The 9,982-nt window shown below is 43.3% G+C and overlaps 1 protein-coding gene and 1 long non-coding RNA gene across 2 annotated transcripts; both read left to right on the top strand.

The window, feature by feature from the left end:
- The first annotated feature begins 6,468 nt into the window (after positions 1–6,468).
- On the top strand, positions 6,469–7,616 carry LOC103649312 (uncharacterized). Its single transcript, XM_023301759.1, has 3 exons — positions 6,469–6,654; positions 6,762–6,902; positions 7,455–7,616. The coding sequence occupies exons 1-3, from the start codon at positions 6,469–6,471 to the stop codon at positions 7,614–7,616; spliced, it is 489 nt and encodes a 162-aa protein (XP_023157527.1).
- Positions 7,617–9,269: 1,653 nt separating this feature from the next.
- Positions 9,270–9,719, top strand: LOC103647868 (uncharacterized). Its single transcript, XR_563111.2, has 3 exons — positions 9,270–9,376; positions 9,494–9,547; positions 9,636–9,719. It is a non-coding gene; the product is annotated as an uncharacterized lncRNA (long non-coding RNA).
- Positions 9,720–9,982: the final 263 nt, after the last annotated feature.

The following is a 9,982-nucleotide window of genomic DNA, read 5'->3' as shown; positions in this document are numbered from 1 at the left end:
TGTATTTACGAATTAAATTGCATGTTTTGTGTCTAACTCCAACTCTAACTTTCTTTGCAGAATGCATATGGGGAGGAAATGACTCAACGCCATGGGCCTGATTTCGACTGGATGCATTCAGACTTAGATGCTTCGGCGTTGTACCACAGTGGTGGGGGTAGAAAGCATGGCAGGTGAGGTGGTTGTCTTTGATTCGACAATTTCATTAACAAGAATGTGTCCACTTAATGGCTCAACTATGTGTATCATGCAGGTTTGCCTTTGGCACCGGCGTTGTGGAGTACAACAGGACATTAGGTCAAGGGAAAGCATCGTCTTCGGCAGGGAGTTCTCGCTCCTCCAAGTCTGCTCGAGAGGCTCAGCTGGAGGAGGAGACTCGGGCAGCACAGGAGCAGGCTCGAGCAGCACAGGAGCAGGCTCGAGCAGCGCAGAAGCAGGTTGGACAGCTGACGCAGTATATGGCTTCTTATTTTCAGGTAATCCGTCTATCTCATCACGTGTCGTCATTGAATTCGAAGTATAATGTTGCGATTCTAACGTTTCATCCATTTGCAGGAAATGACTACTCGACTCGGCCCTGATATGAACTTGCCAGCTTTTCGCCCTCCCCGGGTAACACTATCTGAACACTTCAATTCCATAGCAACTCTTTTTTTTATTATAAAAATGGCTCGCAGGCACAAGGATGGGGACAGTGGCCAGGACAAGCTCCAGCGTCGCAGCCACAGTGGACTGGTGTTGGGTGGACGCAGGCACCTCCAGGCACTTGGACACCTCCACCACCCCAAGGATCGCAGCCAGTCCCGGGATGGGTGCCACCGGTCTTCCAGCCACCAGCGGGCTCTCAGCCATTTCAAGCGTGGATGGCACCGCCACCGACGGGGTGGGTGCCACCACCTCAGGGGTGGCCAGCACAACAGTACCCGTGGATGCATGCACAGCCTCCTCCTCACCATGGATCACAGGTCACGTTCCATGTTTAGTTTTATACAAATATTGACCAAACACAACCTTATTTGAATGATTGATGAATTGCAGGGTTCAGCGTCACATGCTCAGGGATCGGAGGGTGCTGTCAACGTCCAAGACTTCCTCGTCCATGGTTCTGGAGGGAGTGGCCACCTTCCTGGTGGCGGAGGAGGGAGTGGCCAAAACTCACATAGCCCGCCGGAGTGAGTAGTGACTTTGTTTATGGACTATGTATGGATATGTATAGACTTTGTTTATGATTCTGGAGGGAATGACTTTGTTTATGTATGGACTATATATGGACTATATGTATGGAATATGTTTGAAACAATTATGTAATTGCTTGTGAATGTTGTTTGTGAAAACTGTATTGTTTGTGAAATATGTATATATGATTGTGTATATGTTTATTTTGCTGTGAATTAATAAAAGGTGCAGAAAAATCTGTTTTTGGGGGGTATCATGAATTTTCGTCGGCCTGGGTGGTGGCCGACGAAAATACGTGCCCAGATATTTTCGTCGGCCACTACCCAGGGCCGACGAAAATTATGTCCCTATTTTCGTCGGCCTCAGTGGCCGACGAAAATAGTCAGCCGACCAACTATTTTCGTCGGCCTTGGGGAAGCCGACGAAAATAAGTCGTTTTCGTCGGTACCGACGAAAATAATTCCCTATTTTCGTCGAACTTATTTTCGGCGGCTATTTTCGTCGGCCTGCCGACGAAAATAGGCTATTTTCGTCGGTTTAGGCTTATTTTCGTGGGTTTTTGGCCCACGAAAATTTAGTCGTTTCCTGTAGTGTCTGTGGAGAGAGCTTTCTCATCTATGAAAATCATTAAAACTGAGTTGCAGAATAAGACAGGAGACGAATGGCTTAACCATCGTATGATTTCCTTCAAGTCGCATTCTTAATATGATTTCCTTCAAGGTTCTGGAGCAAGAAGCATTGATGTTGATGTTTACATGACACATTTGGAAAGAGCTACATCATAACTTGTATGTCATCTTTAGCATCTATGACAATATTGTTTCGCCGTACAATTTTTTTATATGCTACTATTAGAGTTTATGGACGTTTCGGCCTGGGTCTTAGCTAATTTCTGGGTCCGCCACTGCTTACGATCTAATTATGATTTCGTTCTGTCCGCAACTTTCTGTTGTTCCTTTGCTCTCTTTCTCTTTTATGCCTACTAATCTTAGAATGTTGCTTGATCTTCAGTATGCTATATATTATACATAGTATATAATCTTACCTCCATAAGTAATATTTACACTAGTTTGTTTGACTATAACAGGAAAATGTAATTTATATTAGTGAATTGCAAAATAAATCGTAGCATAAAAATCATTCATAGTCTGCATTATAAGAAGAAATTTCCTTACTTTGATTGGAAATCAATTTGAATTCTTACATGTAGTACCTGTATTACCGATTTTATATCATCTCAAACAAGAATTGATAAAAGCGTAGTCCTAAAACTTAAATAACAACATTTAGTGGGTGTCCATTTCATTGATAGTACTCTAGAATTATCAGTAGTCACGCCACTAGATTATTGCGTGAACTCTTTTAGTGCCACATCTACAACATTTCTAGTTTTTCAAAGTTATAAATAATGCCATCACTGGTAACAATCATCACACCTTAAACAATTCCAAATGATGGTAATGATTGCACTGACTTGCGAGGTCAGATAGGCAGAGTCATTTGTGGTACTGAAGCTCAAATGCGATACAGATACCTTCTGAACAGAGTATCGTATTGTTAATAACTTGAAAAACCAATATATATTTTTCCAATCAATAAGCCTAGATATTACCTATTGGTGGAGTGTTGTAGAATACCAAATGGTTTTTTTCACTTCTTTTATTCATAATTTCTTATGTAGCCATCCTTCAGGTAGAGCTAGCCAAACAATTACAACTCTTAGGATCACTGGTTAACTTTATGTTCCCAAACCAACATATTATCGAATATTGATTTGATCATGAAGGATCATTAACAACAAGCACATGGTGAGACATTTTCTTAAATTCCATTTGCAGCACCCTGTTTTTTTAATATAGTACAATTTTGGCCAGGAATCATTCATCAATAAAAAGTAACTTTGCCTTCCATGTCATCAGTGTACTTATAGGTATGTTTCTTAGACTTCTATGATACGAGTATATGCATAACATGGCTTTGCTAGTGAACTTAACGAGCTTTGCCAACTCATGAATACAACATAGGAGATTGAGAGGAAAATAGGCTTACTCAAATGCACGAACATGATCGTGTGATGGAATCGGAATCCTGAAACAATCAATCCATACAATTTACAATAATTATACTACATTTCTACCTAGATTGGAATATATCTATTTTTGTTATGGCAAATGATGAATTCATCAATCACGTACATCTCTTACGAAACTATATGTGTTCAGTGGCGCATTAACATAACATGTGATTGGTTCACGCGCTCACCAGCGCGAGGCGCATGCCAACCTGGGTGGTGGGGAACGTTCCTCCCCGGCTTCTCCATGGTTGTAGCGAACAAATGAAAAAATGGCCTACGTTGCATCCGCGCGTGCAACGTAGCTTCTACGCGCGCAGGGAGCCAATCATGCGCTCGCATGTTGTCAACACACGCAGCGGGAATGGCCGTGGCCAAACGGGCAACCAATCAACCAATCACGTAGATAAATTATTTTAATTGTCAATTTCAGCGAAAAACACCTATTCCCTATGATACACACGCTAGTCGTAACTAGTTGAAAGAAATAGTAACAACTTACTTGCTTTCCAGTAATGTCATCTCCCGTGAGCATCACCCTACTAGTAAACAATATCCGTTATTTTTTATTGTGTTCTTTTGAAATAGAAAATTAACCAACAGTTCGTGCCAACAATATCTTTGCTCCATTTGCCGTTTTCATAAGCTTAAACTTGGCTCCGTTCACGATCTTTTATTATGACTCATAAAACTACTTTTAACAGAAAATAATCCATGACAAGGATGTTATTCCACAACTGAAACAAAAAATGATGCATAATATAACCCAAGAAGACAAATTAAGTAGTAGATTTTAGAAGCCCTTTTGACTAGTATAGTATTTCTATACCTTTTGCTTTGTTGAACACCAACAACGCTATAACTTTTGTAGTATATAAGCATGTAGCTACATGGTATAGTCTATCTTATGTTATAAACCAACAAGGCATAAGTAGTAACCTCCAACATATCTTTTCATTAAATTTTGCAATTGAGCTATTAAGGTGGGATGTGTCAGTGTCTCCTCTATCTCTTGAACGACACTCCTATGTCCAACATTACCTTTGCTTTTCTATACTAGGATATCTTAACCTGTTCATAGTGGTGCGACAATGACACACGTCGTTTTCTAGTGAACTTCCTGTTGTCAAGTTTTTCCTTCGTGTCCTTAACTTATATGGTCTCTAGGTTGGTCACCTTACTCCGAACTCCATCCTTGTCCTATTGACCTTCGCATATATGTGTGAAGTCTTCATGGGGTGAGGCCCTATGTCAACTTGTCATTCCATTTCTTCATCCTTTATGCGTCGAGCAATCGAAACTACATTGACAAGGTTTAGTTCTAGCTTGGCTCTAGACCAAGGTCCTGGTCGTCTTACATCTCGACAGACCTCACTAGTCACTGGTAGCACTAGAGGGAGTCCTAAGTCTATGTGATTGTCAAGCCCTAGGCATGCCTGGAGATGCCAATGAGGGAGCCAACGATGAACATGGTCCAATGAAAGGAGCTACCGAATCTAGACGCGATGTGGGAGCTAATCCTGAGAATAATTAGGGAGCTCGTCGGTGCTGGGCTGATGACGACGACATTGCTTGCACACGTCGTGTCATGGTGGCACATCCCACTCTAGGTACACTCGAGGGTTATGTGGTAGTACCGAGACATTGATGATTTTATGTGTGTTGTGGAGGGCCCCGACTCAAGGGTTTTCTCAGGCAGAGCTGGTGAGGATCTATGTCAGGTCCTTCAACGACGAGATGCTAGTGATGCCAGCGGGGTCTTCCCAGAGCATCTCCAAGAGCCTTTTCTAAAGTCTGCTCTCTAAATTATCATTTGAAGTGTCATTTGCATAAAAATCATTTTCTATATCTTTTCAATCTCCAACAACCTTTCTATATCTTGTTTGCACTCTAGAGAGTTATTCACGTTTTCTATATTTGGCTAGTGATAAATCCAGAATAGAAGATGTCTATATTTGGATAGCCATTTAGATAAGCCGTTGGAAGATATTTTTGTACAAAAAAACTCTATTTATATAGAGAAAGAATATAGAGCCTTTTGGAGTTGCTCATTCTTTAAACATGAAGCCACTTAGGGTTGGAAAATAAGCTCGAGGCTAGCGAGCCCGCTCGAGCTCGGAGCAGCTCGGCTCGTCTCGAAGCGGTCGTGAGCCTCGAACGAGCTGAGCCGAGCCTATTTTTCGACCTCGTTTTTGCAACGAGACTAGCCTAGCCGAGCCGGCTCATTCTAGCTTGCGAACCGGCTCACGAGCTGTGTCAACTTAACCAATTTATAAAATAATGATGAATCTCTACTACTATATAAGAGGATAGTGTAGACTTCACACCTCAGATGGTGCACGGTTCTGCCTCCCAGGCTCCCAGGTCGGGCCCAACGCGCAGCTCTGCTCCCTCGCCCTCCCAACGCATGCAAACCAGCAGGGGCCCATTTCCTCGCCAAGCAATCGCCCTCCCAACGCATGCAAACCAGCAGGGGCCCATTTCCTCGCCAAGCAAAACAAATATCTACAACATTACCTAAATCGTTCTCTACCAACGTCATTGAGCCGCTAGCAAGTTAACATTTGGGGCTGCACCAACGCTTATAAGTCGTTCTCTGCCTGTTTCACTAGCCGGTATGGCACTAACCACAATAGTAAAGAAAGCACCACAAACAATGCTCGTGTCCTGGGCTAAAATCTTCATGTGGCCCGTATTCCAGCGATGTTTGGTGCGGCCCAGATAATGAATCGGTACAGTGTGCCCTCGCTATCTTTCCGGCGAAATCCGCGGTCGCATGCCCCCGCTCGCGATTCCCCTCCCCGCGCCCGTAGCCCCGCCGCCGCCCATTGCAGCCGCATCCATGGCAGCCGCGTCCGCGCTATTGTGATCGTCCGCTCTCTCCAGTTGGAGATCTCCAGAATCGACGTGTCTGCGTCGTCCATGGAAGGAGAATCAGACGCCGCTCCGGATCTGCGTGCCCCAGCCTCCATGGAAGGGGAGCGTCTGACGCCGCCCAGATCTGCGCGCCCCAACCTCCATGGAAGGGGATTCAGACACTCGCTAACCTCTCCCTATATCCCCTGTCCCGCCGCCTCCTCCTCCTCCTCCGTTCTCATCACGCGTCGTGTGCAACAACCCCCTTCACGCGAGCGTGTGGCGACGGTCGAGGCAGACCGCAGACGGTCAAACAAACAAGTCAGGTAGCCAGCGTGGTCATCCGCGACACAGCATTCGGCAGCATGGGCGCGGTGGAGCCGTCGGCGTGGATGTCTGCCGCGGCGCGCAGGTGGCTGGAGAACGCCGGCGCCACGGCGGAGGACGCCCCGGGCCGAGGCTTCAACGCGCTGCCGCTCTCCGGCATGCGTGTGTCCCTCGCGGAGCGCGGCCGCGCGCTCTGCTCGCTTCGCGTGCCGCCCCACCTCACGGTGCGTGCCTTGCCGTCCCTCCTTCCTCCCATCCCAGCTCTCGTGGAGACCAAAGGTCGTGTGATAGGTTCTTGGCTTGGCTCTCTCCCTCCCCTACCCCTGGTCAGGACGTGGAGGGGAACTGGCATGCGGGCGCCATCGTGGCGGCGGCGGACGACGTGTGCGCCGCGGCCATCATGTCCGTGGAGGGCATCATCAAGGTCTCCATCCACTACGACATCTCCTACTTCACAACGGCCAAGCTCCATGTGCGTACACACGACACCGCTCTCCTCTCCAGTTTCTCGCATAAGTCTGCGTCTTTAACACTGGAGTGAGCCGTGAGCGAGAAAAGAAACAATAAGTAGAGGGCATCATGGATGGATGCCAGTCAGCAGAGCACATTATTGCGGGGTGTTCATGCAGAGTCCAATCTTTTTTTCTTTTTCTCTATTCTGATTCTGATCAAATTACTCCTTAGAAGATGAAACTTGCTATGGACATCTTTTTTTTTCACGGCACACCTTTCACAGAAATCGGGTCCAGTTTGGTGAGCCTGGTCTTTCAAGTAATAGCCTCTTTAATTCCTCGGGCACACAGTTAGCATTAGATGCACATTCTTGAGCACAAGGAAGAAAGGTCTCAGGTCCATTCTATTCTATCTAGGAAGTAGAGGGCATGCTTCTTTTTGAAGCTTTTGTTTCCCAGAAGCAACACAGTTACTGCTTTCTGGGTAATGGGGGTAACAGCAGGGCAACCAAAGTTTGCTTAGGTTGGTGCAAAGAAGGGTTATGAACCACACTTAAATGTTGTGCGTCTAGGATGAAGTGGAGATGGATGGTCGGGTGGTGGAGCAGAAAGTGCGGATGACGGCGGTGGCAGTGGAGATCCGGAAGAAGGAATCCGGCGAGCTGGTGGCCATCGGGAGGCAGTGGATGATGGCCTCCAGGCCCAAAGTCGTTGCTGCTCACAGCAAGATATGAACTGAAGCTTCTTCCTTCCTTGGTGGGAATTTCGTCATTGTTAATTGGATGCTCACAGCAACTCGTCATTGTTAATTGGATGAATCATAACTTTTGCAGTCCTCTTAACTGATATCCTGATATAGATAGTGCAGAAGTTCAAATCTATTATTTAGTTACTACTTTCTCATGAGGATGTTTATATAGCTTATAGGCTAACATCCTTATAGTCTGTGCATTTAGCCAAACAAAAGTCAGACGGTGCTATTGTGACCTATATGTTTGTATATTTTTTCAGTCGATCAAGTTTGATTCTGGAATATTTCTCTCGTGTTTAGATAAAGAGAATGACACAATGTTCAAAGGATACAATCACACTTGCCTTTTTTGTTCATAGGATGGGCAAGTATTTTGTTTCTCATCTCTCTTCAACTGTTGTCGCCAAGCTAATATTGAGCTTTGGTTTGCTACAACAATTAGCATCCAGTTATATATACTTCTTTGAAGTGAGTAGGGAATTGCTTCCAAAAATATTTCAATATTATTTTTAAAAAAATCTTGCAAACACGACTACATGCATCAGAATACATTATTTAGATTGGTTATTCGTACATGATCTAACTGCTTGTTGTATCTCATTTACAGGTATTGGCTGTGATCGAGTATCTCCTCGCTAATGGAAGTGAACATATTATCAACAAAATTATTGACGATAGCTCATGAGATTATTCAAACTGCAAATATAGTGAAACTTAAGATATTGTTCACTAGAATATATCTACTAGCTCATTTTTCAGACTGCAGATATAGAAAATTGATTGTTGATTACCTTAAGAGTTCATATGGTCCCTTCAACAGGAACGTGTCTGTTTTACTTCTGAATTTACAGAAAAGAATTCTTGATTTATAGCTTATATTAACAGTGTTGCCTGCCCTCCCGCTCTCTCACCTCTCTCTCTCTCTCTATCTCTCTATGTGATTAAAGTATAACATATAAACTGTCCTTGGCTTGCTAAAGCTATTATTTTCAGTTTGCTTGCATGGAACTCATTATTTTTACTGGCTCTATTTTATTTCTCCAATAGGTCGAACACGTCACAAGGGAAGAGAAGTTCATGCAAGCATATGACTTGATTGAAGTATACTTTAAACTTATAGTAGCATGTGCACGTCTGTCCATTATTGACTCACAGAATTAAGGCAACCTTTTCTTTCTATTATGCAAACCTATATTTGTTATGTGATTTTAGTTGTATATTATTCTTTCTTGATAGTTCTTATTTATATATATCAGTTAGATGTTTTGTAGGTTATGTTGGGATTCTTTCAAAAGTGAAATCTATTTTCCTTTACTGTTGTCGCTGTTGGAATTTTTGCATAATCTACAACTCATGCCAATTTCAGAATACTCTAGATTTAGGACTATTCCAGACAGCAAAGATGTCGCCATTATATATTTAGGTCAATTTTCCTCTACTGCTCCTGCTATAAAATTCGGTTATAGTTTTTTTTCGTGCATCGCAGTTATTTAGGCCCGAGACGGTATCTACCAAGACAAGGCTGCTATCACTTGAACTGCTCCAGGTTAGCTTACTTCTCTGGGGTTGCTAATGTTCATTTTTGTTTGTTTTGATGTTATTTGTAGTCATTCTCTTTAGGGATTGCTAAAGGGAGTCAGCAATGTGTTCATAAAAAAATTTCACTTCATTGATTCAGTCAAAGCATATCTTTCGTATGCTCTTCTGCGAGCATCTGTCTCTTCATCTCCAGTTGTTTTTCAGGTAAACATTTGAAATTCATTTAGTTTTGGTTTTCATCATACTTGGTGTGACAGTATGATCATTTATGTAATAAGAGTGGGCTATCATGCTAAGTTGACTTTTCTTCTTTTATTACAGTATGCTTGTGGTATGTTTTCAGTTCTGTTGCTCCGGTTTGGAGAGAGTCTGAAGGTAAAATTGTTATTATGTATGGAAGTATTGTTTGTTGTGTTGCTTTTGGTAACATTGTATTCTTTGAAATTTTAAAATATTGGCAGAGGGGGAAATTGGTGTCTTCTTTCCTTTGATAGTTTTAAGGTCTCTGGATAGCTCTGATAGCCCCCTCAGCCAGAAGGAAAGGTCGTGAGTTGGTTTGCGTACCTTGTTCTTGTATGTAGCTCATTGAAACAAGTACTAAAGGAAAGGTCGTGATTTGGTTTGCGTACCTTTTATTCACTTCTCTATATTATTTTTAAAAGCACTTCGTAATTTTCAGATGAATAGCGATGTCTACATATTAGTGCGTTCATACAATATAATGGTGTCAAAGCCTGTAGTGCTTGTCTTCCTGTTGGTGGTACTCATAGTCACGTCCCAGTTAGAATGGAAGCAATAGCTTGTAAACGA

Source organism: Zea mays, chromosome 2, assembly GCF_902167145.1.
Source record: "Zea mays cultivar B73 chromosome 2, Zm-B73-REFERENCE-NAM-5.0, whole genome shotgun sequence".
NCBI lineage: Eukaryota > Viridiplantae > Streptophyta > Magnoliopsida > Poales > Poaceae > Zea > Zea mays.
The sequence above is the reverse complement of the archived record's forward strand: the minus strand, read 5'-3'. Positions and strand labels throughout refer to the sequence as shown.

Bases quoted from the DNA above. Each gene is read 5' to 3' on its own strand.
- LOC103649312 (XM_023301759.1), top strand. From the start codon at position 6,469: ATGGGCGCGGTGGAGCCGTCGGCGTGGATGTCTGCCGCGGCGCGCAGG. The intron at 6,655-6,761 runs GTGCGTGCCTTG...ACCCCTGGTCAG, and splicing joins GCGTGCCGCCCCACCTCACG to GACGTGGAGGGGAACTGGCA. The intron at 6,903-7,454 runs GTGCGTACACAC...TTGTGCGTCTAG, and splicing joins TCACAACGGCCAAGCTCCAT to GATGAAGTGGAGATGGATGG.